The sequence below is a fragment of the Sinocyclocheilus grahami genome, unplaced genomic scaffold, assembly GCF_001515645.1.
Source record: "Sinocyclocheilus grahami isolate Dianchi unplaced genomic scaffold, SAMN03320097.WGS_v1.1 scaffold423.1, whole genome shotgun sequence".
Lineage (NCBI taxonomy): Eukaryota > Metazoa > Chordata > Actinopteri > Cypriniformes > Cyprinidae > Sinocyclocheilus > Sinocyclocheilus grahami.
Window position 1 is genome coordinate 266,212 of NW_015505602.1, and position 26,884 is coordinate 293,095.

The 26,884-nt window shown below is 37.0% G+C and overlaps 1 protein-coding gene and 1 pseudogene across 8 annotated transcripts in view; one reads left to right on the plus strand and one right to left on the minus strand.

Annotated features, from left to right (window-relative positions):
* LOC107551423 (ankyrin repeat domain-containing protein 26-like) overlaps window positions 1-26,884 on the minus strand; it is a 44,763-nt gene that overhangs the window by 3,456 nt on the left and 14,423 nt on the right. For 4 of the 8 annotated variants that reach the window (XR_001604767.1, XM_016233014.1, XM_016233016.1 and 1 more), the window contains 26 exons: window positions 23,571-23,670; window positions 22,771-22,823; window positions 22,229-22,304; window positions 22,095-22,139; window positions 20,292-20,591; window positions 20,137-20,214; window positions 19,977-20,050; window positions 18,417-19,184; window positions 13,618-13,841; window positions 12,968-13,162; window positions 12,575-12,605; window positions 11,976-12,117; window positions 11,666-11,879; window positions 11,382-11,565; window positions 11,149-11,295; window positions 8,907-9,293; window positions 8,232-8,813; window positions 7,508-7,660; window positions 7,124-7,299; window positions 6,378-6,471; window positions 5,701-5,778; window positions 4,799-4,933; window positions 3,891-4,003; window positions 1,643-1,784; window positions 1,195-1,485; window positions 201-436 (listed from right to left, as the gene is read on the minus strand). Coding sequence is in view for 7 of the 8 variants with exons in the window: in XM_016233014.1 (XP_016088500.1) it covers window positions 201-436; window positions 1,195-1,485; window positions 1,643-1,784; window positions 3,891-4,003; window positions 4,799-4,933; window positions 5,701-5,778; window positions 6,378-6,471; window positions 7,124-7,299; window positions 7,508-7,660; window positions 8,232-8,813; window positions 8,907-9,293; window positions 11,149-11,295; window positions 11,382-11,565; window positions 11,666-11,879; window positions 11,976-12,117; window positions 12,575-12,605; window positions 12,968-13,162; window positions 13,618-13,841; window positions 18,417-19,184; window positions 19,977-20,050; window positions 20,137-20,214; window positions 20,292-20,591; window positions 22,095-22,139; window positions 22,229-22,304; window positions 22,771-22,823; window positions 23,571-23,670 (5,018 nt within the window). In the remaining variant the exon portion in view is untranslated. Of the gene's footprint in view, window positions 1-200; window positions 437-1,194; window positions 1,486-1,642; window positions 1,785-1,883; window positions 1,903-3,890; window positions 4,004-4,798; window positions 4,934-5,700; window positions 5,779-6,377; window positions 6,472-7,123; window positions 7,300-7,507; window positions 7,661-8,231; window positions 8,814-8,906; window positions 9,294-11,148; window positions 11,296-11,381; window positions 11,566-11,665; window positions 11,880-11,975; window positions 12,118-12,574; window positions 12,606-12,967; window positions 13,163-13,617; window positions 13,842-18,416; window positions 19,185-19,976; window positions 20,051-20,136; window positions 20,215-20,291; window positions 20,592-22,094; window positions 22,140-22,228; window positions 22,305-22,770; window positions 22,824-23,570; window positions 23,671-26,884 lie in introns of those variants that run through there. The other 4 variants (XM_016233015.1, XM_016233017.1, XM_016233018.1 and 1 more) reach the window with 4 other exon arrangements.
* Window positions 25,980-26,884, plus strand: part of LOC107551391 (inner centromere protein-like) — a 37,383-nt pseudogene continuing 36,478 nt past the window's right edge.

The following is a 26,884-nucleotide window of genomic DNA, read 5'->3' on the forward strand; positions in this document are numbered from 1 at the left end:
ATAATTTATTAGAATTGATTTTTTATAATTTTCTGCACCTGATAGGCATTGAAATAATTGCCATTAAACTCTTTTTTTTGTGGCTAATGCAACTAATTTCACTTTTTGAATCTGAAAATGTGATTGAGCTGTGATTATAATGAAGACATACAGCATTTCTAAATATAATTCTGAGGACTGGCTCCCATGATGCCTCTCACCTCTCTAGTTTGGCGGCCAGACTCTTGCGGAGATGGAGCTCTTCGCTGTACAGCTGTTTGTAGCGCTCCAGCTCTGTGCGGCTGGAGTCTCTCTGAAGCAGACTGTCCTGCTGAACGCTGCGTAAACGGCTGAGCTCTCCCTCCAGATCCCTGATGCGCTGCTCCTGCTGAGCACGCTGACTGGCCTCATTAGCAGCTTTCATCTGCTCCAGAGCTTCCTGAGATGCCGCCTGCGTCTGATGAAGGAAACACAGTGTCAGCGTTTAACAGTGTCTAAAACTTCATAATAAACTAAATAATTATCTTATATTTTAGAAATATATAATATTCTATATAAACAAAATAATTATAATTATCTTTATAAAAGAATACATTTTGTTTTTAACTTGTAAAATAATAAAAAATAATAAATAAATAAAATGCTGTCTGTGTGAAACATAAAATCTCATGATGAAGAAAATGATTGTATCAACTTTATAAGGAGAATTATTATAATTATTCTATAAAGTAATATTTTATATTTAAATAAAATATATAATATTATAAAATAAAATAACAAAATATAATGCCTGCATGAAACAATGTCTAAAAATGTATAAAAAACAAAAGTATTCTAATTACTCTAATTAAAATATATATAAAATAAATGATAATAAAATAACAGTAAACAAAATAAGATAATGTCTGCATGTGAAGAGTGAAAAATACATAAATAATAAGCAAAATTATTCTAATAAACTTTTAAAAATAATATTTTATACTTAAATATAAATAAAAATAATAACATAAAAATAAAATAAAATGAGTTATCATTTTTGCATAATGTGACTGAAACCGGCCAGTAACGATTTTGTATTCGCTTGCTTTTTCACTTCTATTTGGTGCTTACTGATCATTTACTTTGGATTTGCATACAAATATGTAACAACAATAAACACAATGCTAAAGTGAGCGTATTCTGGTGAATGTTGAGTGTCTGACTCATGTTGTGTACCTGCAGGAAGAGGTTGACCTCCTCTAGTTTGTGTCGGATCTCCTGTCGGGCTCTTTCCTCCGTATCCCGGCGGTACTGCTCGGCCTGGCTCTGGCCCATCACACCGGCCTCCAGCTGCCGCCGCAGACTGGCCACCTCCTCCTCCAGCTGCCTCTTGCTGTGCTCCAGCTGCTCGTGGCTTCGGCTCAGGCTCTTCACAGACGACAGCTTCTCCTTCATCTGTCTGTTCCCCTCCTCCAGCCGCGAGCAGCGCGACGCCTCCCGCTCGTACTGAGACTGCAGCTCATCCACCTGTGTCAGAGGAAGATGGCAACAGGTTCGGACGCGAGCAGAACAGGAGGAAATAAAGAGACTATACCAAGTTTGCTTGCTTTTATCTCATCTGATAGTCTTAAAAATGACCAAAAATGTTGCAAAGGTCTGTAAATGGCTAAAGCTGAGACTGTACCCGAGTCTTCATTCTGCTGACGGCGCTCTCTGCCTCCAGACGGTGGCTCATGTCTGCTCTGAAGCTGCCCAGAGGAGAGTCCAGCTGTCCACCGCCCTGTTCCCGCAGCTGCTTCTTAGCGGTTTTCAACAGTGTCTTCAACCTGACACACACAGAAAGAGAGACTGAAATTAGAGACATTCTGTATCAGTGTTGTTATTGTTTTTTTATTTTCATATATGAAACCATGATCCGCACTCACATGGTCTTCTTTCTTCCTGCTAGTGATGAATGTAAAATAAAACGTTAAATGAAGACTATTTTTGTTAGTGCCGGTCATTGTTTCTTATACGAAGTAATTAAATAGATCGATGCACCAAAATAAAGTATCACATGACAAAAGAGCGCGGTGCAAACAGCTTTGTAGACTTTTTTTTGTTATAAATTGAAATAAACCTGAAATAAAATAAAATATAAATATTTGATGCAAAATGCAAATGAAGAATTAGAAATGTTGGTTTAGCAGCTAAATTAAGTTCTAAAATGACCAAAACTGAAAAAAAATGATTAAAGCTAAATAGAAATACTTAATACAAACTAATAAAAATGACAAAAATACAAAACAAATTTACTTAATGTAAAATTAAATGAAAAATAAAAACAAAAGCTTATTATTAATAAGTATTAATATACAAGATAAATAAATATTGTAATAGAATTTATAAATTAAATAAATAATATTATAATAGAGTATTTTTTTTAAAAGAACACTGCTGCTTGCATTTGAAGTCAATTAAACCATGAGATATAGGTACCTATGTCCTGTGTGTGTGTATATATATATATATTATTTAATACAAGCTAAAAACATTACAAAAGCTCATAACAAAATTAAAATATAAAACAAAAGGCTATTATCAATAAATATCAATATATACAACACATTAATAAATAATATAATTGTATATAAGTACTTAGGGCTGGGCGATATGGCCAAAAAAATTATCACGATAATTTTTTTCATATCAGTAGATATCAATAATTATCACGATAAATGTCAAATCTTTATTTCTTTCAAGTTTAAAGCCAGATTTTTGCTCCAAAGTGAAAGTTGTAGAAACAAGACCATTAATTTTCCTTAACAAAATAAATATCTGAATAGAAAAATGAATTTCTTAGTTTCTGCATGTCCTAATGAGTGATATTGTTTCAAATCAAGAAACAGATAATAACAGCTGATAATATTAATAATATCATCACTTTTTTGTCTCTTAGAAATGCACATTTAATAGTAGCTTGAGCTAGGATGCAGAGGTAAATTTTTGTTCATTATCAAAATCAGTCACATCTGTAAAAATAAAATGGTAGCAACCTCAGTTTTATATGGTACAATTTTTTTTTTAAATTAAGCATTGGTCTCCCATAGTAGCATACATTTAAATCATGATAAACACAGTTAAAACCACACATATAGCACCTAAATGCCATGGTAAAAATATAACTATGAAAAACAGTAGTCTAAAAACATTCAATATAAATGCACACATACTATAGCTTAATCAAATACATACTATAATTATATACTATTACTCCTGTAATAAAATTTAGTGTGAATATCCCAAATTTCTGCCACAATACCATGGTGCAGTGAATGTTACTACAGTAAATCCATGGTAAATGATGGCGATGTGTCGCGCTGTTTCGTTCCGCTACTGGCGCAAAAACATTATATCGAACATTTATCGAACTCTCCATATCGAGGAAAATTATATCGCAATAATTATAGCCCAGCCCTATAAGTACTATATATATTAGTCAACAAAGGTCTTACTGTGATTGTGATTTCTTTATAATCTTTCACTAAAATGAAATAACCTGCTCCACCAGTTAAACAACTTGGTTTTTAAATGATCCCTCTTACTTTTTCTCATTTCCACCATAATTAACATGGACAAAAAGAATAATGACATGATTATTTGTGCTGTCAAATATCCTGTTACACTTTTTTCTAAATATATCAGTTTTCAAATGCTGTTTGAAGGTTTTTCGCACTATACACACAGCTGTAAGTCATTCTGCAGCACTGCAGCAGCACAAAAGACAGGCTTGGAGTCGGTCCTCCTAAGATAAAGCAATGTGCACTGTATGTGTGTGTCTCACAGATTCACAAGCAGGAGGATCCGCATAGCCGGCTTCTCTACATACTCAAACACGTCTACAGGTGCAGAGCTGCAGCAGTCGGGTTAAAGGTTAAAGGTTAAAGGGTCACCTGTACATTTCCTTCTGAAGGTCAGTGTTTCTCTTCATCTCCTGCTCCAGACGGGTGTCCACAGATTTCTTCTGCTCAGCTAGTTTTTTGGCCTTTTTCTTCTCGAGCTCCATCTAAAATACAGAGAGAGGACGCATTTGTTAGATACTCTTGGCCACAAGACACTTTGGCATGTGTTCCACTGTGTGATATGAAATATCACCAATAATATTTTCATCTAATAATATTTTTAACAATATATTCCTCTATACATACACTACCATTCAAAGTTTGGGGTCGGTACAATTTATGTTTTTGATGTTTTTGAAAGAAGTCTCTTCTGCTCACCAAGGTTGAATTAGTTGATCAGAAATACAGAAAAATTTTGAAATATCATTACAATTTAAAAGAACAGTTTTCTATTTGAATATATTGTAAAATGTAATCAATTGCTATGATCAAAGCTGAATTTTTTGCATCATTACTCCAGTCTTCAGTGTCACATGATCCTTCAGAAATCATTCTGATATACTGATTTGCTGCTCAAGAAACATTTGATTATTATCAATGTTGAAAACAGTTGTGCTGCTTCATATTTTTGTGGAAAACATACTTTTAAAAAAAAATTCTTTAATGAATAGGAAGTTCAAAAGAACAGCATTTATTTTAAATCTTTTGTAACATTATTAATAATTTTACTGACACTTTTGATCAATTTAATGAATCCTTGCTGAATAAAAGTATTTATATCTTTATTTAAAAGAAAAAACTGAAAAACGAAATAAATGTATTGACCCCAAATGACTGAATGGTACTGCATTATATAAATTTCAAAGTAAAAGAACAAACATTCATTCCATATTTTATGAAAATATCACGTGTAATTCAATGACACATTTTGGATGGGCATTATTGTGTCTTTCTGGCACCTGATTGGTCAGTTCTCCTTTCTCTTTCTCCAGCTCAGAGAGGCGGAGTCCCAGTCGTGAGCGGCTCTTTAGCTCCTCCTCCCACAGTGCTTGTGAGTCCTGGGCATTATGGGATAGCATACTCTGCTTCTGCACCTGGAGAGGAGGACCGCAACGAAAAAACAGACAATATTTTCCTGTAGCACTACGAATCAGGGTTATTATCCCTAACTATATCAAAGACTAAAAAAAGAGAGAAAAAAAACACACACACATCAAGGGATAGTTCACCCAAAAAATAAAATTCTGTCATTAATTACTCACCCCAATGTCGTTCCAAACCCGTAAGACCTTCGTTCAGCTTCTGAACACAAATTAAGATATTTTTGATGAAATCTTTTCAAAAAATATTCTCGTAGCTTCGGAAAATTACATTTGAACCACTGATGTCCCATGGACTTTTACCGATGTCCTTGCTACATTTCTGAGCCTGGGAACATTGCAGTTGTGTTGCTGTCTATGGAGGGTCAGAGAGCTCTCGGATTTGTGTTTTGGAAATGAACGAAGGTCTTACGGGTTTGGAACGACATGAGGGTGAGTAATTAATGACAGAATTTTAATTTTTGGGCGAACTATCCCTTTAAGGTAAAGTACTAAAATTAAATAAATACTTTTTTTTTTTTTTTTACTAAAAACATATATTTTTAGTAACAAAATTACTAAAACTTTCTCTAGAATTAAAATGAATAAGAAAATCAACAAAAAAAAATCAAATTTAAAATATTAACAAACACTAATAGCATATCAGTGATACTAAAATATCACTGCTATGAATAAACTGAAATTCAGTTTCTCAGTCTATCCTCTCTTCATCCATTGCATTTAGATGAAGCTCAATGTGACAGGTTTATTATAAAGTTCACCTCTTGGTTGAGTTGTTCTTCTAGCGTCATCTTACTGCTCTGCAGGTTTGTGACGAGATCTTCCAAACGATTCCTGACCTGACAACCATCACAGATGTCAATATGCAACAGGATCTTGCTGATGGGTTCAATTCACTCTCTGAACAAAGTACTTCATGCAGATCTAAATCTACTTTAGATCTCAGAAACCAGAAATGCAGAAGGTAGAGAGTTTACAATCAATGCAAATCAACCTAAACCCTAACCCACCACCAAAATGGAGAAAATACCCAACTAACAACCATACTAGAGAAAAGCAATAAAGCATACAGACACTTTATTGTTTCTTGTTCATTTCAAGAGTAAATCACAGTAAGATTTGAGATCCTGAAGAGCTGTAATTCAGTGAAGAAAGAAGAACCAAAAAAGGGAACTGTTAGAATCACAGCTAGATGTTGGATACCAACCCCTTCTCCAGGTGATGAGCCTGATAGCTGTGAAAAGACCGACTACATCAGTTTACATGAAATCTCCTCTCTGACTGACTCACATGTACAGTTGAGCTCATTCTGCACTGGCACATTTAAACAGAGTTCATCTAAAGTGAAGCTCAGATGACTTAAGAGAGTAAAAGGAGGTTCTGTCAGGATTAATGTCTAAATCTACCATCATCAGCTGAGTCAGGACAGAGAACTCACCACAGCACCCTCCTGAACACCCTTCTGTAGCACCTCAATGCGGTTGGTCTGTTGTTTGGCCATGGCCTCCAGTCTGGCGTTCTCTATCTCTAACCTGCAGAGATATCATAATCACATGAACCAAGATCAGATAGCTTAGAAGTTGATTACAGTTAATAATGATGGACACTTTTGTGTTGTTTAGCTGATGGATGTAAGATAATAGAGAACCAGGTGCTTCATTTGAATGCACTTTTATTACAAAAATGTAAAAGTATGCAATAAATGGCATTACTGAAATATTTAAATATGGAAACAAATATATTATTCCAATGAAATACTTTAATATTATGCAACAAATTATTACTTAAATATATCAATATTAATATAAATATATTTTGAAAATATTAAATATATTTATGTATATTATAAAATATAAGAATATAAATATATAAATGTATATATACGTAAATATTTTTTTAAATATACTCTATGTGTGTGTCTTTATATATGCATAATAAATATACACAGTAGACATACATATATTATGTAAACAAAAACTTCTATTTTGGATCCAATTAATCGCGATTAATCGTATGACAGCACTAATATATACACACATATACATGCATTATTTTCTGTAATAAACGGTGTGATTTTAATTCTTCACGTCACTGATATCAGTACCATTGTTGTTACAGTGCAACCTATTATGTGAAGCCAATGAGTGAGTGTTTCTGGACCCAGTTTACACAAATTAATGGTACCTCTGCACCGCCTCCTCCAGCTGTTTAATGGTTTGCTCTTTGCCTGTAGAAGCAGCTAGCGCCTCCTCTAGTTTCTGAGCTGTACTGCAGGCTTCTCGCTCCTTATCGTCCAGAGAGCTCTTCAGCTGGCTGATGCGTTTCTCAGCCTGGACGTACACTTCCTCAGATTCCTGCAGCTGCAATTGAACACAAACAGAGTATAAGAGCAAGCAACTTGTAGTGTGGTGAGTGGTGACCCCACTTTTTTATATTGCTGAATTCAATAAATGAACATATATTGTTCAGGGAATGAAGGTACTCCGGTTAAACACAGATTGTACTGATAATAACTGACACCAAACTGACCGGACAGTTTTCAGGGAGTATAAGAAGATTAACGGTTACCTTTCCCTTCAATCTGTCCATGTCCTTGAGTGTGCGTGCCTTCTCTTCCTCGAGATCATTGCGGTACCGTGTGTTGACCTCCAGAGAAGCCTCACACATGGACAGCTTCTTCAGACAGTCAGCCAGCTCCTGCTGCAGCTGCCTCAGAGAAGCCTGCAAAAACAAAAACAGCTTAATGCTCTCATTGGATATCTAAAAATAAATGTATAACCTAAAATACCTATAATCTTTTTTTATTATATTTATCATATTATTATGTGTTATTGTTTTACATATATATTTTTACTATTATTTTATTATTTAAAATGTGTTTAATTATTTTTGCATGAATTGTATTAATTATTTTAACAACTTTTGACCACTGCTTAATCAATTAAATATTTCTGGTGTGTTGTATATATCTTTGTATTTAACCTTTATGTATGTGCAATTATCATGATTATTATTATTAAAATATATCAAATATATTACAAAATTTATTAAAAAATTGTTTTTAATTAAAATATTTATTTTAAAAAATTAATTCTTTATATATTAAAACAATATATTGAATTTGACACATATTTGTGTGTGTGTGTGTGTGTGTGTGTGTATGTATATATATATATTTATATAAAGCCCTTTAGTGACACAACAGGATGTTGGATGTTCTTCACTTACAGTAAATGCAGTGATACAGCTATTTCTAAAGAAAAAAACACGAGACAATCTCGGTGTCCTCTACCTCTCTCTCAGCTTTCTCCTGCTCTAGTTTGTAGTTCTGCTCTCTCAGCTCGCTGTTCGTCTTCGCTAGCTCTTTGCTTCTCTCCTCCACCAGGTGGACTCTCTCCTCTCCGTCTGCACGTATCTGGTTCAGCATTTCTGCAAAGTTTTGGTGCACATCTGTAACAGCTTTATCCTTCGCAGAGCCCTTGTTGAGCGCCTCCTCCAGCTGTTGTCGTAGTAGCGCGTTCTCGCTCTGAGCCTGGGCCAGTCTCTCCTGCATGGCTTCCTGTTTGGCCCCGGCACGGCTGGCCTGCTCCCGTTCACTCAGTGCCGTGGCCTCCAGTTCTTTGAGTTTGGCCAGGGCCTGGTCTTTCTCCCGGGCCAGAGTCTCCAACAACACGCCTTTCTCAGCGACGGTCAGAGCATTACGGTGACACTCGTTCTCGAAGCTGTTGGCACGCGCCTCGGCCTTGCTGAGTTTCTGGGACAGGGACTGGATGGTGTCCCGTTGTGTACTGGACTCAAAGATGTGCTTTTCCTGCGCCCGCTGGTGCTCCTCACGGTCTCGCTGGAGAGTGCGCTCTGCATCCGTGCGTGAGGTCTGAGCGGTTGCAACAATAATAAAAGACAAATTGATAGCAGTTCCTAAAATCCCTTCCCTTTGGTTGAACAAAAAAAAAACCCTGAAGCTTACCTGGCATCTCTCGGCCTCCTGTAGCGCCGCTTGAAGTCGTGCTCTGCTCGCCTCAGCCTCGGCCTCCAGTTGCTGCCTCACATGCCTCTCGTGATCCAGTTTGGCCGTGATCACTGAGCATTCGGCCTTCAGCGCGCTCAGCTGCCCGTTGTATTGGAATACGGTCTGGGCCAAGGCCTCCTCGCTCAGTTTCATGTCCCTGCGGGCGTCCTCCAGTCTCTCGCGCAGGGCGTCACGCTCCTCCGCCAGCTGTGACTCTTCCTGTCGGCTGTGGCACTGCGAGCGGTCCAGCTCAGCCCGAGCTGCGTTCAGTTCATCCAGTAGGGCTCGATTTTGTTGCATCAACTCTCGCTCACGGTCTGACGCCTCTGTTAGCTGGGACATGGCCTGAGCACAGCATCAGAAATGAACTCCGTTTAACAAGAGACAAACACATTTTAGCATTTTGTTTTTATTATATAATTTTTTTTAAACGACAGAGCATGTGGCCTAGTTGCAACAGAGTGATTGGCTCTATAACTGTAAGTTAATGCCTAAGTGCAGGTCATTAGGACAAAGCCTGAAAATCAGACCAATCACATGTCAGCAAAAAAGATTAGAGCAATTGGGTTACATAGAAGATCTGCTGACTGTGTTTTATATGCGGTAAACCTAAATCATGAAGTTCATGTATTTGATTTTAAAGTATTTGATTTAGGAAAATTGGCCATTTGTTCTCAATTATGCTCAATTATGACCAGGGCCGTCCTTAGCTGACGTGGGGCCCGGTGCGAGGTAGGGAGCGGGGCCCGGTGCGTGTGCACCAGTTGCACCCCCTAAAGGACAGCCCTGAATATGACGTCACTGCATACTTGACCGTAAAGATATGAAATCACTGCATATTGGTAAATTTGTTCTCAATTATGTTCATATTCATGGTTTCTTGGTTGGAATGTGCATATTGTAAAGCTATGATGTTGCTTTATGTGTCAGTAAACTATGACTTAACTACCAGTGTAGGGTAATTTACTATAAAAAAAGTAATTAATTACTACTAGTTACTAATTACATCTTTAACAGTATATTAGATTACTGTACAAATTACTCTCTCCAAAAAGTATTTTTATTACTTATTGTTAAATCCTATATCAACCTCGACAAGTTAATGATACAAGGATAGACATGAAAAGGTTCTTTTGATTCTTTCAAATAAATAATAGATAACTACATAAATTATTCTGGTCACACTTTAGATTAGAGTCCAATTCTCACTATTAACTAACTATTAACTATGACTTTTGCCTCAATATACTCCTAATTACTGCTTATTAATACTTAGTAAAGTAGTTGTTAAGTTTAAGAATTGGGTAGCGTTAAGGATTTAAAATAAGGTCTTGCAGAATAAGACATTAATATGTGTTTTTTTAAAGTAATAATAAGCAGCCAATATCCCAGTCATATTCATGCTATAATCAACTAGTTAATAGTGAGAATTGGACACTAAGTGTTACCACAATTTTTATTAACTCACCAAAGTATTTAAAGTGAGAAGGGTACCCAAAAAGCATGCATTTTAAGGTTAGAGTTAAAATTTTTATGTTAAATCCACTATTGTATTGTATTCTATAATGGTCTATAGTCTATAAGTTCAATTACATAAGACGTAACTGTATTTAAATTACAGAAAAAAATGAGAGTAATCCATTACTTTACTTTTTCTAGGGAAAAGTACCGGTAATTAAATTACAGTAACTAATTACTTGTTAACTAATTACACCCAACACTGGTAACTACATATGTGCTTGCAAAGATACTATATAACTGCATATTGGTAATTTGCTGTATTAAGCTCATGGTCTTCATGGTTTCTCAGATGTGATAAATAATATAAGGCCATAAAACTATGACGACACTGCATACATCTGTAAAGCTATGACATTACTGCATATTTGACAGTAAAACTATGTCATCACAGCGTATGTGATTGTAAATTTCTGATATTAATAATTGTATAACTGTAAATCTATGATAACACTGCATATTTGTCTGTTAAGCTATGATGTCACAGCATATGTGGCTGTAATGCTATGACGACACTGCATTTGTGGAAGTAAAACTATGACATCACTGCATATACGGCTGTAAAGCTATGACATCATCAGCACTGCATGTGTGGCCATAAAACGGTGACATCACTGCATATGTGACTATATTCCCTGGCAAACACATATATAGTTGGTGTTTGAGAAGGTGACAGCAGTACCTCATTGCTCTTGTTGAGGTTTCGGAGGTTCTCCTCCTCAATGTCCTGCTGCTTACGCAGGTGGTTGCTGAGTAACTCCTCCTGTAGGGCACGAGCACTGCGCTCATGAGATAGGAGACGCTGAGACTCATCTCTGTCCTCTTCAATCTAAACACACAAACACACACACTGTTCAGCAAACTGTGTTACGGGCTGGTTTTACCAGCTAAATCTAACAGTCTGCTGCTGTTGACCTGTTTGATGCTGTTCTTCAGGGTTCTGATCTCCAGTTCCAGACTGCGAACTTTCAGCTCGGCTTTGTGACGTTCCTCGGCCTCGGCTCGCTGCTGCTCCTCTTTCCTCTGGAGCTGCTCACGGGTTTTATTATACAGCATGAGAGCGCTCTGATGCTTTTCCTGTTCCTGTCTCAAAAGGAACCTTCCATGAGAGGAGAGAGAGAGAGAAGAGAGAAGAGAGTCAACGTCACAAACCCCAGTGAGCTGCAGACCTCCTTCCACATGCACTGAGTTGAGCTCACTTGAGATTGTTCATATCTGTTTCCAGCTCCAGTTTAAGATGTTCTAGGCTGGACTTGCTGCCTCTGATCTCATCCAGCAGGATCTTGAGCTCGTTGCGTTCCTGCTCCAGCTGAGAGGTTTTATCCGCCAGACGGCTGTGTCTGTCTCTCTCCCTCTGGATGGTGCGTTCATACTCATGAAACATGTTCTGTAGTTTCACCACACTCACAGAGTCTGCAGGATAGACATTAGATATAGGTGCACATCTTAATTTTCTGTACATCTGAACTTAACTGTTTGCTTTCAGCTGACTGGAGCTGACCGACTCACCCAGATAGCTTGAGTCGAGTTGTTTGAAGAGCAGAGAGGCATTGCGGTATCCAGATACTGGAGTCTCCAGCTCCTCAGTAGCTGTGTCAGAAGACTGGGTGAGATCTTCAAAATCATCCGCCATTTCCAGCTCTCCAGTGCTCTGCATAGGAGACATTAAAGTCAATGCAACACATGCGTGACACCGAGTAGGGGTCGACGGATGTGTGTTTTTCAGGGCCTGATTTTTTCCAGTGTTTTTCAGATACTGATTATTAAACCGATATTTAGAACAGATATATATGTCTGGTGTAAAAATGAAAAACAATGTCAAAATTAAGAATAACAAGGGCTCTGACAAACACTTTCTTTAAATGCTTTAAAATTATTTTATCGGCAAATTGGTTGTGAAAATGAACGATACCGATAACCATAAAAATGCTTAATATCGGCGCCAATAATCGCTTGACCCATAACATTGAGTATTCTGTGTTAAACTGGTAAATATGAGTAACAACTTCATATTCTCAAAAGTCAGAGCGCAGTTTGGTAACCACTGTCTTAAAACATTAAACGAACACTCATATTTAGAGGTTTACCTTATCAGGACAAAAGCTCACCTGTTCTTTCTTACGCCTTAAAGACGGGGACCTGCCAGAACAAAGAGAAAACATGGTTTAAGCTTTATCAGACAATACCAGCCTACCGGAGAGCAACTTTGGTGCTCTAAAATGAGGATATAATGCAGTATTCCCTTTAAAAAAATGAACGTAATAACAAGGCCCATAAGGAATCTGCCCACTTTTTTTTGTTTTCATTTATTCTGCACTGATTGTTAGTGCAAGCATTGCATGTGTAAATATTACAGTATTCAGTGTTCAAATTTGGTAGAGTTCTGTGTTGCTGTGTGAATATTGCTGCTGCAACATCAATGTCCTGCAACATTGCAGCATATAAAATTGAGCTGTAAATAATACATTACATTAAAAAGCATGTAAATACTGCATGTATACCTCCTGTCCTCTTCCGACAGCTCACTTAAAGTACTATCATCAAAGACCGACTCGAGGTCTCCATTATGGCGGGTCGCAGGTCGGGAGGGTTTGCCCTGCAGAGGGGGAGCTACATGGAGATTTCTGGCTTGGCTACCTACAGTTTTCTTTTCTTCCTCCTCATCTTCCTCACCATGTGGTGGTGCTCTGTTAGTACTGGAGGTGCACAGATCTCATCATGAAGTTTGAACAAAAAATTGGCAACTGCATGCCCTCCACCAGGGAAACACCCAGACATAAAAAAGCAATGTTGACACCAGAAGCAAATTCAAAGCTTCAGCAAAAGCCTGGTGGCAATATTGTTGTGTTCTATTAGCATGAAACGTAACTGACAAAATAAAAATAACACAACACTTGCATACCATGATTATATATTTTTTATTATGCATGCATATACTTTAGAAATAGAATGAAAATAAATTTGTAAAAATGTGTTTTGATCTATCAGCCATGGCTGTTTGCTTAAAGCTCTTTACTTCAAGGTGTCCTCAGTAACTTTTTTTAAGTAATATTTTAAATAAAATAAAATAAAAATCAAGTTCTTCTACGTGATTGGATCACAAAAACATCTCCCTTCACATTAATTCCATCTAGTAATGTGACATATGTACCTTCTCGGACTTCTTGTCAGATGTCTTGGTGAAACACTACCCTCTCTTCCCAAAGACCTGCTGTCAGCCATCCCTTCCTGTTTAGGTTTTGGGTTCCCAGAGTTAGTGTCAATTTTCTTCCCTTTTCCTTGGTCAAGTTCACCTCGTTCTCTGGTTCCTCTAGTATCCCATAAAGCACTGGGCTGGTGTTCTCCCCTCACGCCATCCGCCTGTTCCTTGCCACCCTAAAAAAGAAGATATTATTTGTTGAGAGAGTTTAAAACATATGCACTTAAGCATTACTCTAAGAGCAAAATTTAATTCTATATTTAAAACTACTTCTGGGAAATGTTTAAGAATGTGTTGATTTAGTCGATTGATCATGCAAAACATTCATGTACAGTCACATACAAGACAAAACTGAGCCAAACACCACACAATACATGTCTTCTTTTCTTATTTAAAAAGAAGCACTAGCAACATAAAACACACTTCAAGCCAACATCAACAGAGAAGTTCCAGGTTAAAAATTATTGTTGGAAACTCCTCTGTTGAGACGCATCATGAAAACACACACTAACACCAGTATGACAGATCTTCAGGAAGATGAGGAGAGATCTTCAGACAGCTAAAGGAAGCGATCCTTGGCACACATGCACACGACAGATGAGGTGTGAACTGAAGCCCAAGTGTGGCCTCAAGTGAAGCATTTGACACCACTGCATAAAATTAACTGATAAATATTTCATAAAGTGACAGACTGGATTCAAGACAAGTGAAGGTCAGGTCACACAAGTTAAAACATATACAGGACAAGACAGGACAACTGAAGACCCCATGAAATCAAACTTGGAGCCCATGTCTTTTTAAATCCTCCTAAAAGTCGAAGCAGTAATTGATCAGTTTGAGGAGCAAGAAGCAAGAAGCATACTACTGTCTAAAACAATTATTGTTGCACAATCAGCACAAGCTCATTACAAATACAGCCCAAACCATGGTTTTTCCAGGCTATGATATAAATAATAAAGGATGGCTGTTAAAAACAATAGAATGAAGTAAAACTAGTAAAAATCATTTTTTTCAGTAAATAAAGTAAAAACCTTGAAAATATGGAAATTAAATTTTGAATTGAATTTGAAATGAAAAGTTGAAGTACTAATATTACTAAAACCGACATAATACTAAATAAACAGTAAAACATAAATATAACAAAACATAACAAAATTATTAAAACTACAGTTGAATTATAAACTGAAAATATACAAATAAAAGCTCATTCAAAATATTAACAAATACTGTTATAGTATACGAATATTACTAAAATAATACTGATTTCATGGGGTCTTAAAATGCATGATGTAAATGATTTGAAAACACTGGAATTGAATGGGTAGTACAAAACATTTTGACAATAAGATAATAGCTCTGTTTCAAAAACTAGTGTGCTGCCTCACTGACTACTGCCTACATAGGCAGCTGCCTTCTAAGGTACCATGACAACCATCATAGAACATCATTAATGACTGATTTGAAAGATTTTATATAGGCAGAAACCTGCAATATGAAGCACATGGGAGACGCTTTCATTCTGCGAGTGAACATCGCTTTATTGTGCCATCCCAAAGAAGACAGCAAAATAAAAGTCATTTTATAAATGGATGATCTGGCCAGATTCCACAATTAGAAAATAAACCAGGAGGAGGATTAATTAATTGTGGCAAACCAGACAAGCGAAACCAATAAAAAAACAGATTACAAATTTTTGGTTAAAGGGTTAGTTCACCCCAAAATGAAAATTCTGTCATTAATTACTCACACTCATGTCGTTCTAAACCCGTAAGACCTTCGTTCATCTTCGGAACACAAATTAAGATATTTTTGATGGAATCTGAGAGCTCTCTGACCCTCCCAAAGACAGCAACGCAACTGAAATGTTCCCAGACAGAAACGTAGCAAGGACATCGGTAAAACAGTCCATGTGACATCAGTGGTTCAACTTCAATTTTGCAAAGCTATGAGAATACTTTTTGTGCGCAAAGAAAACAAAAATGACGACTTTATTCAACAATTCGTCTCCCCCGAGTTACTGTCTTCCGCCATTTTGGAGAGTATCACAACACATACGCACGCTTTACCCTAAGTGTAAACAACGCTGATTACGCCGATTACTTTCATGCGCGCACTTTCCCCCCTAACGTAAACAACGCCGATTACGTTCTTGGGTACTCTCCAAAATGGCAGAAGACGTAACTCGAGGGAGAAGAATTGTTAAATAAATTATGTTATTTTTGTTTTCTTTGCGCACAAAAAGTATTCTTGTAGCTTTGCAAAATTGAAGATGAACCACTGATGGTCACATGGATTATTTTACAGATCTCCTTGCTACGTTTCTGTCTGGGAACATTTCAGTTGCGTTGCTGTCTATGGAGGTTCAGAGAGCTATCAGATTCCATCAAAAATATCTTAATTTGTGTTCCGAAGATGAACGGAACAAGAGGAGAAAGCTGATGAGATTCCCTGGGAGGAACGCTATGAGAAAATCTGGGTGGATAATGAAAAAAAGGAGACCAAGTCCCAATATAAAAATGTGGCTGCTGAACTAAAAGAGAGGTTCGGAGAACTAGAGCACAAGGAACCACCAAGTGGGCTTTCGCAGCAGGAATGGAAAGAAGATGAACAATATGATGAGGAGTTAAAGAAAGAGGTGGAAAAGGAAGCAGAAGATGAAGATTCCAGTGAGGAAGAGGGAGAGCCAGTAGTGCGGCCCACCGCCCGGGCAAGAAGTGCCATACTTTTACCCATCCCAGAGCAGAGAGAATCAGGCCTGGAGGACTCGCAGTCTGAAAGTGTCCACCGCACGGTTAGTGTTGAGGTCAGCGATGCAGAGCTTCCCAGTGACCAACACAACCCTCAAATCATCCCAGAAGTCCTAACAGATGAGGCCCAGGAGCCAGAGAACCCAGCGTATGACATTGAGGAACCTGATAGTGGAAGCAAAGAAAAGTATCCACTAGATTCTGGAAGCAACGTAGATGAAGAACCTGGAGAACTTCACAGACCTTCATTGCTTGTTGAGAATGAGCTACAAGTCCCACCTAAATTTCTAGAAGTGCCCTCTTCTGACTCCGATGAGGTTGACAAGGGCTTGTGGAAGTCCAGACTTGAGGTAGGACCCCGGGAGGAGTCTCAGACAAGCTTATATAACGAATGAAGACTTTCAGTTTTGCCTCTGTCTTCTTGTTCTTCATTCACATAAACTCAAAATGTGAGGGCAAAGCTCCAGCTTCAAAAACAAAGCCTGTCATCTTGTAATGCTGCCCAGACACTGACGGGCCAAATTACACAGCTGTTCCCTATCTCTGGTTTTGCTAATCATTAGCTCTGTTCCAAACCTAGTGAGCTGCTTACCTAGACATGACATGCTTCTGATTATGTTGCCTTGTTTTGTCCAAAAACGTGTTTTTAAAAGTTTTTATAAGCTCTTTAACTGTACATTTGTGCTCATGTTGCAGTGCTTTGCAGCTAATGTAGCACATTTACTTAGAAAAACAATTATTGTAATTGTGTATTTGCAAATATTAGCATTTTATACAGTACTGAAAGTGTTGAAAAAAGGCCTACATTCTGTCATTAATTACTCACCCGCATGTCGTTCAAAACCCGTAAGACCTCCGTTCATCTTCGGAACACAAATTAAGATATTTTTGATGGAATCTGAGAGCTCTCTGACCCTCCCAAAGACAGCAACGCAACTGAAATGTTCCCAGACAGAAACGTAGCAAGGACATCGGTAAAACAGTCCATGTGACATCAGTGGTTCAACTTCAATTTTGCAAAGCTATGAGAATACTTTTTGTGCGCAAAGAAAACAAAAATGACGACTTTATTCAACAATTCGTCTCCCCCGAGTTACTGTCTTCCGCCATTTTGGAGAGTATCACAACACATACGCACGCTTTACCCTAAGTGTAAACAACGCTGATTACGCCGATTACTTTCATGCGCGCACTTTCCCCCCTAACGTAAACAATGCCGATTACGTTCTTGGGTACTCTCCAAAATGGCAGAAGACGTAACTCGAGGGAGAAGAATTGTTAAATAAATTATGTTATTTTTGTTTTCTTTGCGCACAAAAAGTATTCTTGTAGCTTTGCAAAATTGAAGATGAACCACTGATGGTCACATGGATTATTTTACAGATCTCCTTGCTACGTTTCTGTCTGGGAACATTTCAGTTGCGTTGCTGTCTATGGAGGTTCAGAGAGCTATCAGATTCCATCAAAAATATCTTAATTTGTGTTCCGAAGATGAACGGAGGTCTTACGGGTTTTGAACGACATGCGGGTGAGTAATTAATGACAGAATGTAGGCCTTTTTTCAACACTTTCAGTACTGTATAAAATGCTAATATTTGCAAATACACAATTACAATAATTGTTTTTCTAAGTAAATGTGCTACATTAGCTGCAAAGCACTGCAACATGAGCACAAATGTACAGTTAAAGAGCTTATAAAAACTTTTAAAAACACGTTTTTGGACAAAACAAGGCAACATAATCAGAAGCATGTCATGTCTAGGTAAGCAGCTCACTAGGTTTGGAACAGAGCTAATGATTAGCAAAACCAGAGATAGGGAACAGCTGTGTAATTTGGCCCGTCAGTGTCTGGGCAGCATTACAAGATGACAGGCTTTGTTTTTGAAGCTGGAGCTTTGCCCTCACATTTTGAGTTTATGTGAATGAAGAACAAGAAGACAGAGGCAAAACTGAAAGTCTTCATTCGTTATATAAGCTTGTCTGAGACTCCTCCCGGGGTCCTACCTCAAGTCTGGACTTCCACAAGCCCTTGTCAACCTCATCGGAGTCAGAAGAGGGCACTTCTAGAAATTTAGGTGGGACTTGTAGCTCATTCTCAACAAGCAATGAAGGTCTGTGAAGTTCTCCAGGTTCTTCATCTACGTTGCTTCCAGAATCTAGTGGATACTTTTCTTTGCTTCCACTATCAGGTTCCTCAATGTCATACGCTGGGTTCTCTGGCTCCTGGGCCTCATCTGTTAGGACTTCTGGGATGATTTGAGGGTTGTGTTGGTCACTGGGAAGCTCTGCATCGCTGACCTCAACACTAACCGTGCGGTGGACACTTTCAGACTGCGAGTCCTCCAGGCCTGATTCTCTCTGCTCTGGGATGGGTAAAAGTATGGCACTTCTTGCCCGGGCGGTGGGCCGCACTACTGGCTCTCCCTCTTCCTCACTGGAATCTTCATCTTCTGCTTCCTTTTCCACCTCTTTCTTTAACTCCTCATCATATTGTTCATCTTCTTTCCATTCCTGCTGCGAAAGCCCACTTGGTGGTTCCTTGTGCTCTAGTTCTCCGAACCTCTCTTTTAGTTCAGCAGCCACATTTTTATATTGGGACTTGGTCTCCTTTTTTTCATTATCCACCCAGATTTTCTCATAGCGTTCCTCCCAGGGAATCTCATCAGCTTTCTCCTCTTGTTCATCCTCTCTAGGAGAGGTTGGGCACTCCAGTGGTTCATGGTTAGATGGCCTATTTATGTCTACGGAAGATGCTTGTAATGCCTCTCTTGCCTTTGTTTGCACAATTAGACAAAAGAATAGAATTAACAATGAAAAACCAAACAAGTGTGGTTGACAAGGACTTCAGACCAAACATGAGACACATGCAAGTGACTCGTGCCAACATTTAAACTGTATCACTGTCACAAACACCATATTTAACTAAAATAAAGCACAAAAGAAACATGTGGTGACATTAAAGACCAAATCCACTGAAGAAAACATCACTGGAGCTTCCAACAGGCTAAAGACTGTATTTTCAACATTTAATTTAATAAGAGGCAGAGTTTTATTAAAGGCATATTCTTTCAATTTAAAATAAATTAATAAAACGATAGAAATGAAAATCTGATCAAGTTTTTCCATAAGTCGCTGAAAAACTACAGTATACTGTTTTTCCCTAGCAAATTAAATAAAAAGTATTTGCAATACTAAATGCAATTAAATACAAATGTAAAAAAGAAATAGCAACAACATTTTTAAAAAAGATTTCTTTTTAAAGAAATGTTCTTAATGCTAAAGCAAGAACAGTGACATAATTCAAATTAAAATGTAAAGTTTTGGGTTTTATTTTATCTTTTATTTCAATCATCAGTCAACCTGTATGTAAATTCTGCTAATCAGTAGGTGGGTCTTGAGTGCTCTTTTAGATTGCTTTAATTGTTTAATTTTGTTTTATTTTTAATTTTGGCACATAGATTGCAGACATTTTCAATAATGAAATGCTTAATCAGATTTTTATTTTTATCTTATTTAAAGTTGGTAGAATTCAGAGCTGTTTTTTTTCTTCTATGAATCGCCCACCTGATCTACATCTTCGCTTGCGTCAGAACTGTCTTCACTCTCGGCATCTTCAGCTTTGGGTTTCTGCCAATGAACTAAAGAGAAATTCAGACAAGTTACTATGTAATATAAAATACAGTGGGAAGTATTAAACCCTGAGCGTTCACCCTCACAGTTTTACCTGCATCAGGCTCAGCGACATTTGGCAGTGAAGCTTTCTTTTTGGCTGGACTGGAAGTGTCCGTATCCCAGTCCGATTCTGTAAATAAATAAGTACTGTAATCAGCATATATATTTATTGAACTTAATCTAAGATTTGTAGTTTCTGAGTTCTACCTTCACTCTCTGGCATCTGACTGGAGTCCAAGCGCAGCCGTGGCAGTGGCTGCGGTTTTGAGCTGGCGTTTGGGTTGAGAGATCGTAGACTAGGTAGAGGTGTTGTGCTCGAGGTTGTGGGTTTGTTTCTCTCTGGATTGGCTTCTTTATGTTCCCTGGTGTCCATGTCCTGTTGCTGAGGTGTTATGGGTAGCGTGGAAGATGCTGGGCTTTCAAAGAGGGGTTCCTCGTCTAGCTTATGAACTGGGTAGTTCTTACTGGCCTTACTGGTGGTGCTGGCGGAGTCCCAGTCTGAAGCATCTATGTGAGGCAGTTAAAATAAATGAAAAATGCAAGCCTAAAAGAGGCTGTCTTCACCGCCAGTGTGTAATTGAAAAGTTTATTGACATTCTGACTGAAGATCTTTCAAGCTAATCAGGTTCAGAAAGAGTGTTTTTAAAGGGGTCATATGATGTTGCTAAAAAGAACATTATTTTGTGTATTTGGTGTAATGAAATGTGTTTATGCGGTTTAAGGTTAAAAAAAAACATTATTTTCCACATACTGTACATTATTGTTTAGGGATGCACGATATATCGGCCACCATATCGGTATCGGCCCATATCGGCTCATTTTTTCTGTTATCGGTATCGGCCTGATAAGAAAATTTGGCCGATATCTTAAAGCCGATAAATAATGCATTATTTCCTTCAGAGACACTTCAGATGCGCGCTGTTCGTTTGCAGCCTTTTGTGCAATTGTACATTGTAATATTGTGTTTATTTGATGTATATCTGATTTATCTCATAGAATGCGTTTGGTTAAGTTAAAAGAGCGCTTCAGTTTACCGGTGATCATCTTTAGCTCAGCACACGCAGCTCAAACAGCAGTGCACAACATTAATAACTATGATTGGGAATGTCGTGTATATAACATTCTAATGAGAACATTATTATAATAAAACGTTGTGAATTCTTTGGGTTTAGTTGCCGTGTTTCAGCGCGTTGTTATGGGAAGAGCGCATCCACAACAGGATCACACATTCTGACTATAGCACGCAATAACTGCATCATTTTGAACATATATAAGTTGTAATATTATGTTTATGTTGAATTAACATCAATCTCAGGATGCATTTCCTTTTGGAAGACCAAACAAAGTATTTTTGCTTTCGCAATGAAACACACAACGTGGCGGCGGTGGCAGCAACAATAAAGTTACACCTTCTTTCTTTGCATTAACATTTGTGCGGCGTTATGCAAATCTTCCCACATCGTGACATAGACATGTGGGGGCGTGTTAGAACGAGCCGTTTTAGGGGGGGGTGGACCAGTCTTAACTTTTATAAAGAATATCTCTTTGGGTTTGAGACTTTAGTCTTTGCAACTTTAGGGATCTTTTCTATTCACAAACAGCTTGTAACACTCCAAAGAGTAAGGAAAACTTGAAATCGCATCATATGACCCCTTTAAATGTATATATTATATAAAATATGTATTTATTTTCAGCCTTTTTGCCATTTGACAGAAGCCAGTTGAGAAAGGACAGGGAATCATGTGGAAAAAGGCCAGGCAAACAGGAAAATGGCAAAATTCGAACTGAAACTTGTGTCGCTCGCGGCATGTGTGATATTAGCAAGTATCAGCAGAACTATCAATGAACTAATGGAAGTACACAGAGAATAAGTGCTTGAGTATCTGACCTGGAGGCCACAATTTGTGTAAATTAAGACAAATGCATGAACACATCAGACATACAAAACATTCATTGAATGCAAAATTTGATTCAGGAAATGTTTTAGAGAAGGAAAAATATCAAGATTACCTTCAAGATCATCAGCATCCCCCAAACCAAGCTCTTCCATCAGGTCTGTAAGAACAGAGATGTTTAAATGAGAAGCCAAATGTGTTACAACATAATTTAATTGTTGTGTTAAAAATAAAAAAAAAGGAGATGACCTGTTTTCTTATTAGCTTCTTTTGAATCCATCAGCTTACTAAGAACAGAGACAGGCTCCCTTTTGATCACTTTGGGCTGTGAGGAAAAGTTACATTTATTAATATATTCAGAAGTTTCAAAAAATATTATTTATTTATATTTATGAATTCACATTAACATTCATGCAGTTGGCAGACGCCTTTCATCCAAAGCGACTTACACTGCAAATGTTTTTTTAATCAGATCATGCTTTTCCTGAAATTGAACCCATGACCTTGGTGTTACTAGCACTTTCTCTACTATTTGTGCTACATTAATATTTTATCAGTATAATTCACAATTTTTCTTCAATTAAATCAGGTGTTACTGCTAAACATACAGACTTTATTTAAACTTTATTTTGTAGATAATTTCAGTATGGTTTTTTTTTTGTAAACATTACACATTGACTTTATTAACAATCTAATCATTCATGTATTTTACCAAAAAACTGCATAGCAAAAATTGTTTCTTCATTTGGAAAAAGCAAATCAAGTTCAAAAACGTTCAAAATGTTGCTTACTGGTATTTCGGTTTCCTTCTCTTCTTCATCATCATCTTCGTCATTTCTTAAAACTGAAAGGCAAGAAGGGACAATGTTCAAAACTCCCCTCAAAAAACATGAAAATCAACGGACAAAGGCAAGCTTCCATGTTACGAGTGTGCAGGCATGCACATGCAGCGATGGAGATCTCCCATGATGCCTGTGAACTGGGGTTTGAGAGTGACCAAATACTCAAACACAATAAAGGAAAGTTCATTTCAATGAATTCATCTTGTAAACATGAGCAAAAATAATGGACCTTTCCCACTAAAGCATGTATTAGTTGAGCATCATGCCATGTCACATCACATGCCTTGAATGCACAGATGACAATAGATGCATAAGATAAGAGATCAGGATCCGAGGACAAGGTGTTAATGTGATGGCTATAACAGTGATGATTAATCCAGCAGGACAACAGCAAATCATGAATGCCTACCCATCGGCCTGCAGCCTCCTGGCTGGCCTATACTTCTCAATAAATTAATGTTCCTCCCTCCTCTTACGAAGGAGGGAACGTATAAGAAGTCTACAAAGGAATTTAATGAGATTATGAAATGCAAATCTACAAATAACCTAAACTTTGCATAATTTAGCATAGCAAGTCTTGTAAAAACATCTGTTAAGCAGAAGCAATGGAAAATGTCAATCTTTTGCATATTTTCAAGCATGAAATGATTGCAGAAGGCTACACAGACAAAGCTATTATGGTATTCCATTCTAAAATGCAATCATATTTTTATGTAGTAAAAAAAAATCACTAGACATGCCTTACATACCTTCAGTGTTCTCCTCACAAATACTGTACATAGATCTATGTGATTTGGCGGTAGTGTGTTGAGCACTGGCCTGTTTCTTCTGTGGGCTCTCAGAACCAGACTGCGAGGAGAAAATGAGAGAACATCAGGATGAAATGTGGTCACAGATGACCTTGATGAACAGAGGATCACAACCTGTTTTTTTTTTCACATTTTAAATTAATACAAATTAATCTCTACATTTTTACATAATTAAACAACTGTATGTGTATCGTTATAAATTAATTTAATGAAAAATAATTGTTAAATTACATAATTATTTATTAAATGTATATTTATACATTTTACTTATTTAATAAATACAAATTAATTTCTACCTTTTTAAATAATGAAATCATTTTGTTTTACTTTTATTTATTTCATAATTTCATGAAATATACAGTAATTGTTAAATAATATCATTATTTATTAAATATAACTAAAATTTATTTACCTATAAATATAAATTCATTTTTACATTTTTAAATAATTAAAACAACTTTAAGTGTATAGTTTTATGTTTATTTATTTCATGTAAAATAATATAATTATTATTAAATATAACTACAATATATTTAACTTATTTATTTGAATAATTTCATATCCCTTTTCAGGGTTTCTACAGACATGAACAAGTTAAATTTAAGACTTTTTAAGACCTTTTCAATACCACCAAAGAAGTGAAATAAAGTGCATCCATCCATTAAAAAAAGTGTCTCACACGGCTCTGGGGGATGAACAAAGGCCTCCTGTAGCGAATCGATGCATTTTTGTAAGAAAAATAACCATATTCAAAACGTAATAATCACTTTAATCTAGCTTGCACTCACTGTTGTACACGGAAGCAGTTCCGGGCGGATGATGTAAGACGTCGGCGTTGCGCATGTGCCGCTCAGAAGTGACGAATGCTGAAGCGCAGGGGAGAGATCAAAACAAAACCACGTTCACTAATTAGAAGTACAAAACGAGGATTTGTAAAGAAGAATGTCAGAGGATTTCGATATAAGCCAAGAGGAGACTGGTTTTCCTTTGCTAAAGTAAGGAAACTTTGCTTCCTTTGCTCCTATAAACAAACGTTGGTTTTCACGAGACATGCGCAACGCTGACATCTTACGTCATCCTCCCAGAGCTAATTCCATGTACAACTGTTGGCGCAAGCTAGATTAAAGTGATTATTACATTTTGAATATGGATATTTTTATTACAAAAACGTATCGATTCGCTACAGGAGGTCTTTGTTCACCCCCCAGAGCCGTGTAAGGCACTTTTTATTATGGATGGATGCGCGTTATTTCACTTCTTTTGGACTGATGCACTGCAACACCTGCTGACTGCCATTAAACAGCTTGGAAGATCAAAGTCAATTTTTAGTATAACTCCGATTGGATTCATCTGAAAGAAGGAAGTCATGTCGTCTAGGATGGCTTGAGGGTGAGTAAATATTGGGCCAATTTAAATTTTTGGGTGAACTATCCCTTTAAGACCTAAACCTGTAATTGAAATACACATTATATTACAAACATATACGTAATATTTAATGTGTTTAACGTAAAAAAAATATATATATATCATCGCTGTAATAAATGATATTTATTACTACAATATACAGTGAACTTTTCATATCAGCAGACAATATTCCATACAAAATATACCCAGAAAAGCACCGCATCTCAGAGATTTTTGGTGGTGTAAACAATTTATTCTGAAGCAATATTTTCATCAGATTTTTTTTACATACTTAAATCTGCATATTGTTATTTACCTTTACAAAGGCCTATTTTTACAGATTATAAATGTTTTAATATATTAAACATAAAACATTGAATAGTACTGATATTTGAAATTATTTAAATAAAAAAAAAGATAATTTAAATGTGTCGAAATAGCAAAAACAGGAAATATGGTGTCTAAAACATAAGTCTCTTAATTAAATTCTGGTTTATTGAACTGTTGTAAAAAATCAATATAATATTTTGTACTTATGGTAATTTTTGGAGAAAAAGCGGCACTCTTCGTGTGAAATTGATTAACTATATGAAGTGGTTTAAATACATACATTTTCTGCTCCCATCTCTAGAATTTTGTGATCATTCTAAAAAATGTATTTTAATAGACTGAATCATGCAGAGAAAGAACACACTTTATACGCACGCGCACTAGTCTAGATTTCACCTAATGCGTGCACTCTATAGGTGTTTTGAAGGTTTTTTTGTTTTGTTTTATTGCATCGTGAGAATAATCAGCAAAATAGCTCAATTGTCATGGTATGCTATTTAACGATATCATGTTATGAATAAACTAAACATTTTGAATTTTTACCTCTGTTACCTGTGTTTCTTCTGAGTTTCTTTCTGTGTTGTTACGCTCATTTGTTCTGAAGTCTCTCACAAAGAGACAGTGAGCCTCAACAGTGTGACCTTGATACCAGAAATACACTATCCATTATCAACGGCTGTTTACATTGAATGTAGGCTAATAAAATTAGAAGAATCATTCTCACGTTTCGATGCTTCGCTGGTTATTTTTTGTCACTATCATGTTTTAATCAGGCTATTTGTCCGGTCAGTCAAGTAAGAAAAAATAAATAAATCAATAAACTAGCTAGAAGGCTGATTAGCTGTAGCCCCCGCGGTGGAAGAAGAAAAAACTTCAGTCTGTCCAATTATTGTAAACAGGTCCGTCAGACTGAAGATATTTTAGCAGTAATGTGACCAAAAATATTTAAGACCCATCGGATCTGAATTTAAGTAATTTTAAAGGTGACATATCATGAACCTCTGACTTTTCCAGGTTTTTTTAAGTGCTATAATCAGGTCCCCGGTGCATCTACCAACCAAGGAAACGTGAAAAAGATTAACCCAGTAACTTTGTTTTGGTAAGCCTTTTTCTGCAAGCGTCTGAGAAAACGAGCGTGTCTGATTTCGCTCCCTTGGTGACGTTGCAAAGGGGTCTCATTATAATATTACCGCCCCTTAATCTGTAAGTTTACACCCACAGCGCTGTTATTCTGATTTCGCAAGCGACAACGGTGTACCAGCTCTAATGTCATGGCGAAAGTTTGAGCAAAACATGCTAACTGTTCTGTCTTTGGCTGCACAGACGAGCACAGAACACTGTTTAGAGTTCCAGCCTCAGAGGAGACAAGAGAGCAGTGGATTTATTGATTTAGTTCATGTATATTGCTGCTGCGCCACAGATCTAAAATAAACACGTGATTTATTTCCCAGCTGTTTACCTTCACAGACATAACCGACTGTTTTTGTAACTCGTGTGTTTTTAACGTAAACTTGCGTGTG